The sequence below is a fragment of the Protopterus annectens genome, chromosome 9.part0 (assembly GCF_019279795.1).
Source record: "Protopterus annectens isolate FY-2018-M chromosome 9.part0, PAN1.0, whole genome shotgun sequence".
NCBI classification, from domain to species: domain Eukaryota; kingdom Metazoa; phylum Chordata; order Ceratodontiformes; family Protopteridae; genus Protopterus; species Protopterus annectens.
Window position 1 is genome coordinate 170891942 of NC_056743.1, and position 18037 is coordinate 170909978.

Below are 18037 nucleotides of genomic sequence, written 5' to 3' on the forward strand. Positions count from 1 at the left end.
TTTTATAAAAATTTGTATAAAGCTGAGGAATGTGGAAATCAAGAACACAAATGGAAATATTTATGGAAGACTTAATTATGTCAAGTTTAAACGTAGATGTGGCTCAACAACTAATAGTTAAGATAGGAGAAGATGAGATAAAATTGTGACGTATAATCCATCTTTAGGAAAGTCTCCAGGATCAGATGGATTTTATCAGTATTTTTAAAAGGAGAGCAAGCACCAGCAATTTGCAAGAAAGGTGTGGTGGCTATATTACCTAAATACAGTAAAGACCTGTCGACCCAGCTTCATATAGACTCATTTTAATTTTGAACCATGATATTAAACCATTTGTTTATACTAACTGAAAGAATGACAAAGGTGTTACCAAAATTGATGGATGTGGATCATTGTGCTTTTTTTTTTTTTTTTTTTAAACAGGAAAGGCAAATATTTGACAATATTAGAACAATGATGCTTCAGAAGGAAGCAGAATGTAAGAAAACACTGCTGCTGTTGGGTCTTGATGCAGAGAAAGCATTCAGCAGAATAAGCTGGGATTTTGAATAGGGCAATGGAAGCATTTACGTTCCTTGATACAATAACAAGGCTAATTAGGAGGATATATATGAAGGATTGGAGGCAATAATTAGTGAGAGGGGTTCCTCTCAAAAAAATATAAAACTTATATTTGAACATGGGAACCAGGCAGGGGTATCCTCTTATCATTTAGTTATCAACTTTCTAGAGTCCTTGGGGGGGGGACTTGGGAATTCAAGGATATAATTGGTATGGTAATCGAGAAAAATTGTCTCTCTTTGCAGATGATATTATTTTGTATCTGATAAATCCCGAAAAGGACATCTCAGTATTGTGGAACAGTTTGAAACAGGTTCGGCCTTTTCAGGATATAAAAATAATGAAGATACAACAAATGCTATAAATATGTACTCATTAATTGGTTCAGCAACACCTATATTTATGAGAACATAAGATGAAATTTTTAGGAGTATGGATAAAAAGGCTTCTGTTATGGCAGCTAAGGATATGTGGGAAAAGACTAAGCAAAAGATAATACAAAAACTGAGAAACTGGAAGTTCCTGTGGATAGTAAGATACAAGCAGTGAAAATTTTTGGTCCCTTTAGTTTTGTGTGGGCCAGGTATATTTTTATCAACCAGACGTGAAGTTGTGGGAAATTAGTAGAGTTGAAGGAATTTATCTGGGAGGGAAAGTGGGCAATAATTAAACAGGATAAGTTGACCTTTCCAATTTTAGAGCTACACAGTTAAGGCTCATACGTACATAACACAAGCAGAAAGTTATAATTCAAGGTGGAAAGGAATGATGATGAAGTGGGGGAAGTTAAAGAAGTAAGGAGAAAGTGGGATTTTGGATGCAGATCCTTAGGGAGAATAATAATAATCCATAATGTTGTATTTCTAAAGTAGCAGAAAGTTTTCTAAGAAGTAAGCCAACATGAGAATGGAGAAAGAAGATTTTTCTAATAGGGATGACTGCAATAGGATTACAAAAAAAAAAAAAAAAGCAAGAGAAGGGAAAGGTAATAGAATGGGATGAGGCCAAGAAGACGTTTGGACTGCAGGCTTAGAGACTGCCTTCCCTACCAGGGATTGATGTCGATGTAGAGGTAAACGGGAAGGAATACGTGAATCCTAAGTGAAAGGCCTGCACTGATACAGTTTTTAGTTAAAGCTAGAATGGAAGATGCTATTACAAAATGGATAATTAGGGCATGTAAAAATTTGCACAGTAACTATAAGAATCAATCCGGGGAGGTTAGAAAAGCTGGGGATGAGAGACTGGAAAAGCAGTATACAAGGGAACAATGGGAGGACAGATGTCTGGCGCCCAAGTGTGCAACAAAGTCCAGAAGGTTTAGAAATTTTGCTTAGAATTGTTTGCATAGATGTTTTGTGCCTCAAGCAGACTTCAGAAAATTTTCCTCAGGTAGATGGCAAATATTAGTGGTATAGTATGGAAGAGAGGTAATGGAGTGTAATGAGTTGACAGATTTGAAAAAAATTGCTGCAGAGAACTCTCAGAAATATTGGGTGAGCAAATGGCTGTAACTAAGGAAGCAATTCTTTTGACCTGTGAAAAAGGATCTGAATTGCCTAGACTTAGTAAGGCCTTGTTAAGTTGAAATCTGTTGGCTGCCAAAAAAAAAAAAAGTTACTAGACTATGGCAGTCAAAGTTTAAACCAACTGTATTTGAAGTATTGAGTATTATAAAAAATATAACTAGAAGTAAAGTATTTAGGAAAAGGGAAGGATAAAATTGTATAAAAATAAATGGGAATTTTGGGAATAATACATGCTGAATGTTCAGGAGGAGTGAGGTTTAGGAGAAGGTAGGAAATTAACAAATTGTGTAATGTTGGCCTGATTGTACATCACATATCTTTTTTATAACTATAATGTTTGTAAAAGGGAAAAATGTTAATGTGCTTATTTTCTTTTCTGTTAATATTTGCGTATGTCTTAAGTGGTAACAAAAAATGTTTAAAAAAATGTTTTTAGTGCCAATGAAAGAAAATTCTTGGGGACCAGTTCTGGAGCTTTATTTTCCAACCCAGTTTGTTATAGTGCACAAGTTGAAAATGCTTTCTCTTTTCAACGTGTTATCGCTTCTTCCTTCGCTTGAAATTTTTAATGAACTTAAGATTTAAAAGACGCATGTCATTACATTCCTGTTCATCCTGAACTCAGGCGTTTCTTTAAGCTTTTATTTGACAATATTACTAGAACAATGATGATCCAGTAGGAAGCAGAATGTAAGAACATACTACTGCTGTTTGGTTTTGATGTAGAGAAAGCATTTGACAGAATAAGCAGGGATTTTAAGTAGGGTAATGGAAACATTAGCATTCCTTGATACAATAATATTAATTAAGAGGATATATGTTTGAAGGATTATGTTAACCTGTGGGCTATCCCCTGCTGCAAGAGTGTTCACAGTGTCTAGCTACTGTCATAAGCTGATTGCAGGATATAGGGTATCCACATGTTTATAGTTAGACAACTTGCTTATCTTTGTGGAGTCTTGTTCAATGTGTCAGGAGGGATCTCCTAAACAGGGTAGGATTCCAAGAGAGCATTCAAGTCTTTTTTGACTCCGTCACATAGGATTGGGTTTCTTTGGTGTCTGCCAGACACCTCAGTACAAAGAGCTTTTCTTCCACAGGAAAAAATTGATTTATGTTTACATATATTCCAGGGGTTTCCACTTTAACTTTCTGTCACTGCGAGGGAATACCTCAGGAGTCTGGGTCTCGTGGCATCTATGATTCTCATACCACTTGCATAATTCCACATGGGAAAGATATAATGGTTCTAAAGTTTCTCTGGTCCCAGCATCAACTCCTTTTCTGAAAAGAGAAATCAGTTGGTGGAAACATCAAATATTACTGAATCCAGGTTTCTCCATCTCTCCTGCTTCAAAAGTTGGTCACAACAGACAACCTCAGGCCTCGCTTAGGTTGCAGTGGTAGGAGAGGGGAATAAAAGTGCAAGGTCTCTGGGACAAGAAAGATGGACAGAAGTACAAAAACATAGAAATGCTAGCTCTTACAAAGACTGTCAACTTTGTGATTCATCCGTAGTTTTCAAGACTTGTTAAAGTACTTACAGACAATACCGCAGTGATGTGGTATATAAACAAGTAGGAGGGAATTGGATATTACCCCCTGTACAGACTAGTCATGTTAGTGCAGGATATAGCTTTACAACACAGTGTCAGTCTACTGGCATCTTACATTGCGTCAGAGCAAAGTCATGTGGCAAACAAGCCGAGCAAGACAAGGGCAGATCCTCACAAATGGAAACTGGATTAGGGGTCTTCCAAGATTTGATCCATCTGTGGGGAATTCTTCAGGTAGACCTTTTAGCCTCCTCTCTAAACAGTCAGCTGGAAAAATTCTATTCCGGGACTCCATGCATGAAGGTGTGGAAGATGGATGCCTTTTCTTTTCCTTGAACAGGAATGTTTCTGTATGCTTTTCTTCCCTTTCCACTTTAGAAGATTCAGAATGAATCCCCAAAACTCATTGTAGTGATTCCCGTCTCTCCCAAGCAACAATATTTCTTCTTTTTAGAACTGGCCAGAAGCAGTTCTAGGACAGGCTTTGCCTAGGAAACTTCTCAAGGGGCTCCTCCACCCTTTCCTTCCACCTCACTGTTGTTTTAAGCCATGGTAATCTACCAGTATCGCTTAGGCTACTGCATCAGTGATCAGTATGATGAACATAGTACTGCTGTGTAAACAAACTTACCAAAACAGTAGATGTTTGATTTATTACTGCTGCAATAGCTGTTCTCTCCTTCCATTCTCTTTTGTTTGGTATGTTTTTTGCCCTAGTATGGACATGTATTTTTTTTTTCTTTTCTTAGAACGGTCCTGTCAGGGCTTGACCTCTGTCTGTTAGCACAAAAGTTCTGAAGGGCTTAGTGTCCAAACTAGTCTTTCTAGTCAGCTCAGCTCAAGCTGATTAACTTGTTTGGGTGTGTGGAAGGTGCCATGAAGCTTTTGAAGCTGGCCAGTTTTTCTCTCTAATGCAGGATATAACCCATATAGCTTAGCCTCCTGCAGCAATGATTATTTGAACATCTACTGTTAATGGTAAGTTTACTTACACAACTGCACTTTATGTATAGCAAAAAAGTACTGTGGTATTTAAACAAACGTGGTCACATAATCTTACCAGCTGTGAAAGAGCGGCAGTGATATATTAAGTGTCTGCTAAGCTGAGATCTGTAGATCAAGTACAGAGCATTGGGTAAATTAAGCAGTATCACTGTCAACAGCCAAGAGTGGATGCTGGATCCCAGTCTTCCTTATGTGGAGATGAGGTCTATCTATTGGGTACTCAATGCAGAGACATGTGGACAGTGAAAGCCGTCAGCATCTGTCTAAGAAGACCTGTTGCATGTGTTTGCACCCTTACCTCTGACGCTAAAGGTTTATCAGAACATCAGAATGGGCAAGGTAAAAGTTCTTGTGTGTACAAAATAACTTTTTTCTTTTTTTTAAGGTGGCAGGGAGGAACTTTGTTGCAATTCTAGTGGAGGGACACTCGTAGCTTGTATATCTTAGTAGGGAGATGATCATACAGCTTTTTGAACCTCGTGCAGATCAAGGGCTAAGCATTAAAATGTAATGCATTCTGCATCTGATTAGTATTTTAACCTGGACCTGTAAAAGGTAAGGAGTGTGCTAATCTGATATATGGCAAACAAATGTATATTTTATGCTTTATTGAGAAAAGCGGTTGTGTGCACTACCAGACGCTGGATGTTCTTCGTGTTTCACTGTTGCAGTCATGACATTTGGGTAATCTGCTGGCAGGTTGCCCTCAGTTGACCTGAATAACAAAGTCTTGGGTCCTGCATTGGTTGCTGTCTCCTCTTCCATGACGTCAGGGGTGTAAAACATGCAGCCGATGCCATTTTATTCAGTCATTCTTGCCGCGTGGTGCCCGAAGCAGAAGCAGTTGGCAAGTACCAGTCAGTCGACTACTGAAATTTTCGCATTCGAGTTTCAGAACCGAAGTCTCCAGGTAAAGCAAAGCACTCCTTTGGGGAAACTTTTTCTTGCTCCTTACCGATGTCAGTAAAAGTTAATAATTGCATTACTAGTGGGAAGCAAATACCTCATAAGGATTTTCATTTGTACTGTATTCCTTGCCAAGGCCCAGACCATAACGTGCCTTGCTGTCGGTTTTGTGCTAGATTTAACCAACGCACTATTAAGCGTCTGTATATTTTTGCTTCAAAATATTTTGGATCCAGATTTAATTACCCTGAAATGTCATCAGTTAGCAATCAGACTACTGGAGTTCACAAAAAACGCAAAGAAAAAGACAGAGACAGACAGTCTAGGTCCAAAACAGACTATGAAGCTTCTCCTAAGCTAGTCGCCGGTTTACCGGTACTCAGTGAGGCGCTTTCGCAGCCCCTGATACCACTACTTTTGAGTCGCAGGCCTCTACCGAGACCCATGCGGAGTCCGGTATGCCGTGAGATTCTCAGAGTATTGAACCCACGGATGTCTCTCCCTCAGATGGGTCCGGAGCCGCTGAGCAGGCACCGGCTTCTGAGGGTGTTTTTAGGCCTCAACATTTTTATATAAAACTGACGACAGCTTCAAAAACAAGATCAAAAACATCTAAGTCTAAAAAACCAATGCATGAGCCACATGCTCAGGCCCCTATGCCTAAAAAACAGATGATCAAAATGGCTGAGGACTTAATTACCTTAATCAGGGGTTTCCAACCCCCCCCCCTTGCTAAGAGGCCTAGGCAAGACACTGATTATGAATCTTCAAATCAGGTTTCCATTTCTTCTGATTCCTCTTCTGATCAGGAATTTTCTGTTCCACCCTATGAGGATTCAGATGCAGAAGAATCCATCCCATCTGCATCTCCTCCTGAGGATTATTCTTTTGGAGAAACCTTGCATACTTTAAGGGAACATTTTCACTGGGAGAGTCAGGATTTCTCTGAATCAAAAAAGAGGCTTAGGGAGTTTCTTCTTCTTCCTCAGCATAGGTCTTTGGCAATTCCTCCTGTATTAGACATTGTTGTTGTGTTTTCGGAATCAAGCATGGCTCCTGGTTCCCTACCTTCGGCTCCTAGCAAGCCAGACAGATATTACAGGGTTCCTGACTCCCACATATTTCTATTCAAAAATCCTACTGCTGATCCTGAGACTGTCTCCCAGGGTCCCAAAGATGTAAAGGCCTCTTCAGCCAAAAATCCTACCCCCTCTGAAAGAGATTCCAGGGCGCTGGATAGATGGGGAAAGAAGGTTTATACGTCTGCAACTTTGGCAGCTCAGGCCTTAAAGTGTCAGTTTCATATGCTTAAATATCAGCAGCATGTTATGGGCTTATTGAAACAGAAAATTATGTTGATTTCTGATTGTGTGGAAAATAAAGAATTATAGGAATTATTGCATGCAGCAGAACAGGTTGGAAAGCATACTTTGCAATGTGGTTTTGATTCCTTGGAGGCCTCTTTCAAGGCTGCAGTTACTAGATCTGTGATTAGAAGGCATGCCTGGCTCAAGGAGCAAACTCTGCCTGATCATGTTATAGCTAAATTGTTGGATGCCCCTTTACAGCATGATACTCTGTTTGGTAATAAGGCAGAAGAGGTTTTAAAGAAAATGGAAGACAAAACTAAATCTATGCAAACTGTAAAAGATTTCTTACAAGTGCAGACACCCAGGTTCAGTAGGCACTGGCCTACTAAAAATTGGATCTTTCCTGTGTCCAACAGAGCCTCTCAAGACAAATCCAGGCTCTCAAAAGGCTCTAGATACCAATCACAGAGTCCTTACAGGTCAAAGCAATGGGGTGCCTCCACCTCCAAATCTGGAGGAAACTAAGCACAACCCTACAGTAAGCAGTCTCAATTACTTCCCTCTACCTTCACCAAGCACTTATCTTTTGGCAGCCCCATTGTGGGGAAAATTAGCACTTCATGCTCAAAATTGGCAGTTAAATCCAGGACAAGTGGATAATTAAACATAGTATCCCAGGGATGCAGATTTAATTTCCATACTTTGTCAATTCCAAACGGTTGGCCAGATCTGCCACAAAATCAATAGGCAGAGGTTCAGAAACAAGTTACGTCCCTCATGGATATGGGGGCTATTCAACCAGTACCAGAACAGGAAAAAGGACATGGTTTTTATTCAAGACTTTTCCTGGTACCCAGAAAACACAATGCCTGGCGTCCAATACTGGACTTATCGATTTTGAACACATTCCTGGTCATTCCAAAATTCAAAATGCTGACTTTACAACAGCTACTGCCTGTGCTGAGCAGGAACGCTTGGTTAGTGATTCTAGACTTAAAAGTGGCATACCTGCATATCCCAATAAGGGAATCCTGCAGAAGATACCTCCGCTTCAAGGCAGGTTGTTTCATTTACCAATTCTTGCACTGCCCTTTGGCTTATCTACTGCGCCCAGCGTCTTTACAAAGTGCCTGGCACAAGTAATTTCATTTTGAAGACAAAGAAGCATACAAATGTATCCATACCTGGACGACTGTCTCATTCAAGCAGAGAACAAGGACATTCTTCTTCAACATCTGCCGTTGTAAAAAGGCTTCTAACATGCCTAGGGTACACAATAAATGAAAAGAAATCCCAACTGGTACCCTCTCAAATAATTACACTCCTGGGTGCAAGCTTTGAATACAACTGCCCAGATGGCTTACCTTACGCCATACAAACAAAGGCAGCTGACAACATTGTTCAAACCGATGGCAACAAAAACCCAGTTATCTGCAAGACAAATTCTGCAGGTTTTGGGGTTCCTGGCATCCTGCATTCTACTAATTCCATATGCAGGACTGCTTATGAGGAAACTTCAATGGTTCCTAAAAAGTTTATGGAGTCAACATTGTTACAGTCTGCAAACAATGATTCCTCTCATTCCCTGCCTACAACAGGAGTTTCTTTGGTGGGCAGCGACATGTCACCAAAACAAGGGACTGTCATTCACTCTACCCCCCTGCCACCTATACCCTAACTACAGACTCATCAGACTATGCCTGGGGGGCCCACCTGGTGGGGAGATGCATTCAGGGCATATGGATCCCAAAACAAATGCATCTGCATATCAACCAGAAAGAGATGATAGCTGTTCAGAATGCTCTGACAGCCTTCAAGGACTTACTTCATCCAGGATAACTACTGGTAAAGACGGACAACACCACGGTTATGTGGTACATAAACAAGCAGGGGGGGTACACATTCCCATCCCCTTTGCAGACTAGCCATGGCATTGTGGAACACAGCTTTGACTTGCCAAGTACATCTTCAAGCTCAGTTCCTGCCAGGAAAACAAAATACTCTGGCAGACCACCTAAGCAGAAATCTTATGGACCCACAATTGGAAACTGGATCCACAAATCTTCAGCATGGTAACACAGAAATGAGGGAGCCCAGACATAGAACTATTTGTCTCTTCCCAAAATTATCAACTGGACAAATTCTACACAAGGACGTATCACAAACAAGCATGGAAAGTTGATGCTCTATCCTTCAGTTGGAAAAACCTTTCAGTCTATGCCTTTCCCCCTCTGCCTCTTCTCTCCATGGTCTTACTAAAGGTCAGACAGGAAAAACCAAAAATGATCTTGATTGCTCCAGACTGGCCTCGCCAGCACTGGTACCCAGTTCTAAGGAATATGTCTCAACTCCCTTCTTGGTACTTGCCTCAAATACCTCATATACTGTCTCAGCAGAGCAATCCAATTCTGCACACTCTGCTCCAAACTCTGACCCTGGCAGCATGGCTCATCATGTAATTATTCAAACACCTCTCAGTAAATCTGTGATGGATGTCATTTTGGAAGCCAGAAGTCCTAGTACTAGAAAATCTTATGCTGATAAATGGAAGAGATTCTGTGCTTGGAACCAAGCACAAGGAACGGACACAGCAAAACCAAATATCTCTCAGATTTTACATTACTTGACTGAGCTGCTTGACAAGGGCCTATCTTTTTCTTCAGTAAAAATCCATGCCTCTGCCATCTCGGCTCATTACAACACGGAGCGCCTCCCCTCTTTTCTCATCCTCTGCTAAAACAGTATCTTAGAGGGGCCCAAAATGTAAGGCCTCCCAGAAGATCAACAACTCCTGCATGGGACCTCAATTTTGTGCTGGAAATACTCACCCTGCCTCCTTTTGAACCAGCAGCTACTGCGGATATAAAATTATTATCTTGGAAAACAGCTTTCCTCTTGGCAATCACTTCAGCAAGAAGGGTTTCAGAACTACAGGCTCTCATGGCTGTGGAGCCTTTTATTACTTTTTACCCGGGCAGGGTGTCCCTCAGGACCAGTCCTTCCTTTATGCCAATGGTGGTATCCAATGTGGCTCTTAACCAAACAATTCACCTGCCAACATTTTACCCAAATCCGCAGAACGAGGTGGAGCGGATTCTGCATTCATTGGATTTACACAGACAACTAAGATTCTACTTAAACAGGACCAAATCTCTAAGAAAGTCTGAGCAACTACTGGTGGCATTTGCTTCAGGATCAGAGGGGAAGGCTATATCAAAGCAGACTATTTCTAAGTGGATAAGCCACTGCATTCGTTTCTACTACTTGCACCATGGTAAACCTGTGCCCAAGGGAATCAGGTCACATTCCACCAGGGCTGCCTCTACCTCAGCAGCCTTTCTCAGAGGAGTTCCAACCAAAGACATTCTAGAAGCTGCTACTTGGAGCTCTGTTCATACCTTCACTAAGCATGATCATTTGCCTCTCTTCTCCAAATTCAGGGCAGGCTTTGCCACTGCAGTTCTGCAGGGCCTTATAGCCGCTCCTAATGCTATTTAGTTCCATCCTCCCATCCATAGCTTTGGGATTCTACCCAAATGTAATGACTGCAACAGTGAAACACAAAGAACATAGTACAGTTGTGTTCACTTACCATAAATGTAGATGTTAGAATGTATTCAGTGTTGCAGTCCGGGTTACCCACCCACCATCCCCCTTTTCTACAGTTTTGCTTTCCTTCACTATATTCTAAAGCCTTTGTGGTGTATTTGCTTTTAGATGAAGGTAACGTTTATGTTGCTAAAAGTGCATTTACATATATTGCTGTTTATTTATATATGTCTGTCTATATATATATATATATATATATATATATATATATATATATATATATATATATATATATATATATATATATATATATATATATATAATTTTTTTTTTTTTGCTCCCCATTTGGGGGGCACCTGACATCTGGGGCAAGGAAAACTGAATAAAATGGTGTCGGCAGAATGTTTTATATACCCCTGACGTCATGGAAGAGGAGACAGCAACCGACGCAGGACCCAAGACTTTGTTATTCAGGCCAACTGAGGGCAGCCTGCCAGCATATTACCCAAATGTAATGACTGCAGCAGTGAATGCACTCTAACATCTACATTTATGGTAAGTGTACACAACTGTACTTTGTTTTGGCAGAGACTGATCAGATATATTTGCTGTAATATGGACCTTGGATGGATGATCTAGATGCTACTTTTTCCTTTGTATACATTTATGTAATGTTGACCGTTAGCACATAGCTCTAAAGGGTTCCTATCACATAGTCAAAGTTTTACAAGTTCGAACCACATATGGTCGAGACCATACGTTCTAATTTGTAAACGTTCGAGTATTTGAATCTCTGTAAGAGGAGGTTTCCATTCACTTCAATGTGGCGCGAACCCGAGGGGTGTGGGGGTGCAGGGGGGGGCTTGCCCCCTGCTTACAAGAAGTTATTGTTTTGTCCGTTGTGTAGTTATTTTTTTTTAGGGTCTATATTAGATCACTGAACGCTTAAAAAAGTGAACAGTAATCAATTCTATGTAAGTGAAAGCTTACAATTTCAAACTGTCAGAACAGAGATTTTTTTCCTAAGGAAAAAAATCGCTGTTCCAACAAAAAATAAATAAATAAATAAAACACTTTAAACATTACATTAAATTGGGGGCTTTGCCCCCACCCCCTTCTTAAATATACCAATTCCGAGACTGCACTACAGTGCCGAAAACGACAAAATAATGAAGAGGCCAAGCAAATTTTTTCCCCAAGGAAAGAATTCACTTAAAAGCCGCTTCGATATTTTGCCGTTTCAGGCTTTTGAGCTTGGCCAAGATGCATACGAAAGAATGCGTCTTCAATCTTCTATTAGGGAACCTTTTTTTGCATAGTCGAAGTTCTGTAAGTTTGAACATAATGGTTCGACCATTAGGTGTTCGGAGTTATGGAACTTCGACTGTCTAATATAGACCCACTCAAAAGTAATACTTTTCCCCTTCCTGCAGCCTGAGTGTGTGTAGCATGCCTTTTTACAGACTGTGATAGGCATATTGGATTTATCCAGTTTGGTCTTGCAGTGAAGGATTTGTTCACTATTTAAGAGTTTTAAGACAGCTGAGCATCTGCTGGCTCGGGCATCTGTGGGGGTGGCAACTTCTCACAGACTCTCTTTTCCTTTAGTAGTAGTAAATACATTGAAATGGCTACTTGAGTGCTGTTTTGGTGGCAGCTTTCAAGAAAGGATAGTTGATTACACTGGCAGTATGTTGTGTCCTCAGTTGAACCAGTAAGTAATAACCAGAGTCCCTATAGGTGGTTGAAATGCACCTTGAGAAGGGGGATTGTTTGCTTATAATTTACTTCTGGCAGTGTGTACATCTGTGTCTCGGAACTGTAGCAGAGATGATGTACCTCTTGCATTTAGGGGTGTATGTGTTGCTTAGCTTGTTGCTTTCAATCCCAGTAACACTTGTACCTAATTGCATGATAATTGCATGAAGTATTTCTTTAAACAGCTGCCATGTTTAATGTAACATTTTTATGCATCTTTATTGTTGCTGGATCTGTGCTGGTTTTGATTTCCATATCCTTTTCTTAAGGTGGATTTTCCAGCTCCCTCATTTGATGTTGTGTATGTAGCTCCCAATGTCAAAAGCAAATCAGCACCACATAGTTTGGAAAGCCTTGATAAAGAGATACAAGAGCAGCTGCTTTCACTTCTTAACAGAGAATTCACATTTGGGTAAGTAGAAATGTTTCATGCATTACAATGTTTTGTGGACTCAGTTTGGACTAACAGCATGCTTAAACAACATAACTTCTGACCATATTCTGATGGATACATACCCCATTCCTGCTGGTTTTGCTTCCATAGTTAGAAAGAAAAAATCAACTTGCTAGGGAGCCCTTGCCAACGTTCTGGGGTCAATCTTCATCTCAACAGATGGTGGGTGACTCTTTAGTGGCCAGGATTCAGTCCTCATGCCACTCACTCATCTTTCTAGTTTCTTCCTTTCAGCCACTATAAATCGGAGGCCATCCACTTTCTGTTTGGCTGTTCCAGTGTCAGAACCAAGCATGGGAGAGCCATCTTTACTGAGGCATGGAAACGTACTGGGGGATGCTGCTGGATTTCGTTGGGAGACTAGATTTCTTGATAGGACAGATACTCCTCCTCCAGTTTGGTTAATACAGATGCATATAAATAAAAAAGATACTCCTCCTCCAGTTTGGTTAATACAGATGCATATAAATAAAAAAGAAAAGGTTAAACTTTGTTCATCAGAAGACATGGTATCTATAAGTAAAGATGATTTTCTTACTTTGACCAAGAAATCATTACATGTAATTAATTGAGGTACACAGAATTCAGCACTTGTAAATCAGTTCAGTAGAAGTATTAACTACTAAAATTAAGCTAGCTTGGGTTTACCTGTTCACGGAAATAGAGATGAGTTTCTAAATGTAGTGAGGATATATATGCACACTTTGTTGTCCGCATCTGATGAAGTTTGTTATGAACGAAAATGTATTGTATTTGTGAAGTGTTAATGAAGTTTGTGGAACGTCTGCTTTGGCTGAATAAATATCCTTTGCTGTCATCCAGTTGGTGTTCTTCGTGTCCCTTGGCACTTTTTGCAGTTCCAATAGAAGTATTCTTGATTACAAAATATCAGATAATTCTGATTTAGATGTAGACAGGGATGTTCATAGTATTACACTGCTGCAGTCATTACACTTGGGTTATCCTGCCGTCAGGCGGTCCCTCAGTCGGCCAGAGTTCCAAAGGCTTGGTCCGGCGTGGATTGCTGTCGCTTCTTCCCTGGCGTCAGTGCACCAGGGGTATACAAGATACAGCCGACGCCATTTTCTTCAGTCTTTCTTGCCATGCGGTGCCCGAAGCAAAAGCAGTTCGCAAGTGCCAGTCGGCCGACTCCTGAGATTTTCATTCTGAATCCAGAACCGAAGTTTTGGACAAAACAAAAGCTTTCAGGAAAACTGAGCAATTGTTTGTAGCATATGCTGCAGGAGCACAGGGAAAAGCCATTTCAAAACAGACCATTTCAAAATGGATAGGGCACTGTATACGTTTCTGCTATACACACCATGGGAAAACTGTACCTAACAGCATTAGGTCTCATTCCACCAGGGCAACAGCCACTTCAACTGCCTACCTCAGAGGAGTACCTACCAAGGTCATTTTGGAAGCAGCAACTTGGAGTTCTGTACATACCTTCACCAAGCATTACCATCTGCCTCTTTACTCTAAATCCAGAGCTGGCTTTGCCACTGCAGTGCCTTATAGCCACCCCTAATGCCTTATAGAACCAGCCACCCTACCTTAGCTTTGGGATTCTACCAAAGTGTAATGACTGCAGCAGTGTAACACGATGAACATAGCACAGTTTTCTACCTACCATAAATGTAGATGTTCGAGTGTATACACTGCTGCAGTCTAGGTTACCCTCCCTCTTTCCCCTCTTCCTTGCTGGTACTAACCTAGGCTTTCTACCCTTTGCTACCTATGGGGAGTATTTGCTGGTAAAGTTTTTGATTGCTTTTCTTTTGTATATTTTATTAGCAATTTACATTGTCTACCCTTTTGGGGGCACCTGACATCTGGGGCAAGAAAAACTGAAGAAAATGGCATCGGCTGCATCTTATATACCCCTGGCACACTGCCGTCAGGGAAGAAGCGACAGCAACCAACGCCGGACCAAGACTTTGGAACTCTGGCCAACGGAGGGACCGCCTGACGGCAGGATAACCCAAGTGTAATGACTGCAGCAGTGTATACACTTGAACGTCTGCATTTATGGTAGGTACAAAACTGTACTTTTCATCTCCTACAGATTTTCAAGCCCAAAATTCTCTTACTGAGGAAACCTGGTTCTCACAGCATCCTTTGGAGGAATTTTCATTTTAGAAGATTGTCAGGATGAGTGAGGCTTTTTTTATGGAAATGGATGTTTCTCCTGAATTGAGGAGATATGATCAATTATAAATGGATATGCCTCATTATACTTCTATTCTTCCTCTACTGCCAGCCTTGGAACATGTATGTTATGCTGCCTGTAACATCCCTGATTCACAACCTTCAATCCCTTAAAAAGCAGATAGGCTTCAGAAAGTTTCTCAAACTCTAACAAGCAGTTGTTTTCTCATCTTAGGTCTGACCATGCAGGAATAGTGACTACATCGGCAGGTAACATGTTCCTGATATCATTCAGCCCTTCCCCAGTGGACAAGGTGGGGAAGATTTTGGACAGATTTGTTAAGGGAATTTTTTCTTCCATTTGACATGCAAAATTGTAACTATCAGACCCATATGTGAACGTTTGTGGAGTTTTTTTTTTGCATAGAGAGTTTGAGATCTAAAGATCTCTAGTTACCAGTATTGCCCCTGAAGGTAATTCCTATGTCATTTCCAAAATTTCAATTATCTAAACATGCCTTATGGAGTGTATATGATTCTCTAGATACTGTCTCTGTGGCCTATGCCTCTGCTGCTGTCTTGAGGAGGTATGCCTGAGTACGTAAGCAAATGCCATTTTTTTGATGAGGTAGTCTGAAATTTAAATTCAACTTTGGATAAGGAGGTTTTATTTGGCCCACCTGCTACTCAGGTCCACAGTTTGAGAGAGAAATTACAGGAAAAATGTCCACAGCATGGGGAGGAGCTCCCTGAAAGGAGGTATTTGTATCCAGTGTCAACTTCATCCCTCCTGAACTAAAGGAGGTATTCATATCCAGTATCAACTGTATCCCTCCTGAATTATTTGCAACACCCATGAGTCTTTTCTAATCTTTTGCCAAAGGGGAATGTACACAGCCTTTTGTTGGGACAGGTTTTGAGAGATTGTGTCATGAAGAAAGGGGGTTGGGGGAAGAATGCTGACCTAGTTATTCTGAAGTTGTAAGATTGTCCATTTTAGGACATTATCCTTGTTTTTACTGTTCCGCTCCTGCTATCTCTTTTTGTTTCCCTGCTTGACTTGAGAAGAAAGGACTGCTTGTTTTGTTTCTTAGATGTGAAAGAGGATCTGGGAGATTTGTAAGGGGGGGTATAAAATCTTAAACAGCCTAATGAGTGTTCGAGAGTTCAGGGTGATGCATTTGGCAGTGGATGCAAACACCTCCGTTCAGAGAAGTTCCTCTCCACCCTCTGAATCAAACAGGCTTTTTTCCCTCAGATTGTTCAACACTTGCACACCCTAGGAGACAAAAAAAACAAAACACTGCCATTAAGCTAAAGGGGCAAAGGATTCTGTTCCAAAATGTTTCTTGCACCAAAGAAAATGCTTAGGGTTCTGTAGGAAGCCAGGAAATCCAGTACTAGAAAATCATATGTCCAAATCGAAGAAGTTTTCTGTTTGGTGTCTTAAACATCACTGGGATCCCTTTTCAGTTTTGGTCCACTTATTTCTTTCCTACCTGTATGAACTACTACATGCTCAGACTTCAGCCAGAGAATATCTCAGGATCCTGTGGTTCACTACATCTGTGATTCTTTTCACAAACTACGTTTGAAAAATTCACTGGTTTTCAAAAAAAATTTGAATCTTGTGGAATTTGATTCCCATCTTGATCATTGTAAAGAATTAATGCAGTGATAGATACTACAAGTTAAAGCAAGTGCAGGTCTCTTCCTGACAATCTGTCAGTCTGTAATTGCAGACACCTCAGATTTTGCTTGGAGGCAGTTTAGTGGTAGTAAATATACAAGACCTGTGGGATTCCTGAGACAGACCATCACCCATAAATGTCAAATACTGGCTGTGATTCATGCCTTAAAATCTCCATCTGTGGTCCATATGACCTCTCCAGGTGTGACAGCACCACAGTGATTTGGTACATCAGCAAGCAAGGGGGCATAAGGCCATGCCTTATGTAGCTGGCTGGATATGACTTGGCTCTTCAGCACTCTTTAACCCTCGAGCATCCTGTATTCCTTCAGAGTAAAACACAGTGAAAGACGAGCTGAGCAGGACCTGGACAGGCCCACAGAAATTGAACTTGAACAAGAGCATCTTCCAGGAACTGATCCAGTTGTGGGTAGCATTTCACCTTCCTTTAAAAAGACAGCTCAACAGATCCTTCTAAAGGACTTCTTGCAAACAAGTCTGGAAAACAGATGCTTTCTCATTCCCATGGACAGGAATGTTCTTTTTTGCATTTCCACCCTTTTCATTGATATCCAGGGTAATTCTGAGGATTCAAAAGGACTCTCCAAAGTAGTGGTGAACCTCTTTTTGCCAAGGCAACATTGTTTCTCCCTTCTTATGGATTTGGCCAAAGGCAATGTTTCCTTAGAAAATGGACCTACTTGCCCAAGACAGAGGGGAAGTTTTATACACCCCAGTCTCAAACATCTTCAGCTAGAGTTTAGGCACCACTCTTCAGAGGATGTCCAGCAGGGTACTAAAGGAGATAAGAATACCTGCTACTAGGAAATCTCGTATTGGCAGAAGGAAAAGATTTTTTAGTTGGTGTCTAGCCAAATATCAGGGATAATGTACCACTGTTTTTCAAATATTTGAAAGAGTTACTAATGTTTGGTCTTTCTTACTCCTCTCTCGAGGTGCATCTTGTGGTCATTTCAGCATGTCTGCCAGTGATCATCCCCTTTTTTCAATGTTTTTAGTAAAACAGTTTCTGAAAGTAGTGTTGCACCTGAGGCTTCACTCAAACACTTTGCTCCTTCCTGGCATCTTAACTTTGTGATAGAAAAGTTGACCACATCTCCATTTGAACCTGCGTATCAAAACAGATTTAGGTTTCATTACTTGGAAAACTGTTCTTCCCATCATTCTGATACCTGTTAAGAAGAATGCCAGATCTAATCTTCAATAGGGATAGTGTTTCATTAAAAAACAATCCCTCATTTATTCCCAGGACTGTTTCAGAATTCACTTCAATCTCTTAGTGTTCCTTCCTGACCCTTAGAACAGGGCAAAGGGATTCTACATACTCTGGATGTGCATAGGCAGCTCAGTTACTATCTTGACAGAATCAAGTCTTTTTGAAAAGCTGATCAGCTGTTTTATTTCTTATGTTATGAAGGGACAACCCATGTCAAAACAGACCTATTTACAAATGGTTGTCCTCTACTATTGCCTTTTTTGATACCCACCATGGTAAACCAGTTCCAAGCAGTATCAAGGGCCACTGTACGAGGACCTTGTCTTCGATG

General features: G+C 40.7%; 1 protein-coding gene across 1 annotated transcript in view; it reads left to right on the forward strand.

Annotated features, from left to right (window-relative positions):
* The window catches only part of PIK3C2A (phosphatidylinositol-4-phosphate 3-kinase catalytic subunit type 2 alpha), a gene marked incomplete in the record, with an annotated part of 1553204 nt that overhangs the window by 783124 nt on the left and 752043 nt on the right, over positions 1-18037 (forward strand). The window contains 1 exon segment of the mRNA XM_044082088.1: positions 12444-12586. Coding sequence (XP_043938023.1) covers positions 12444-12586 — 143 coding nt within the window.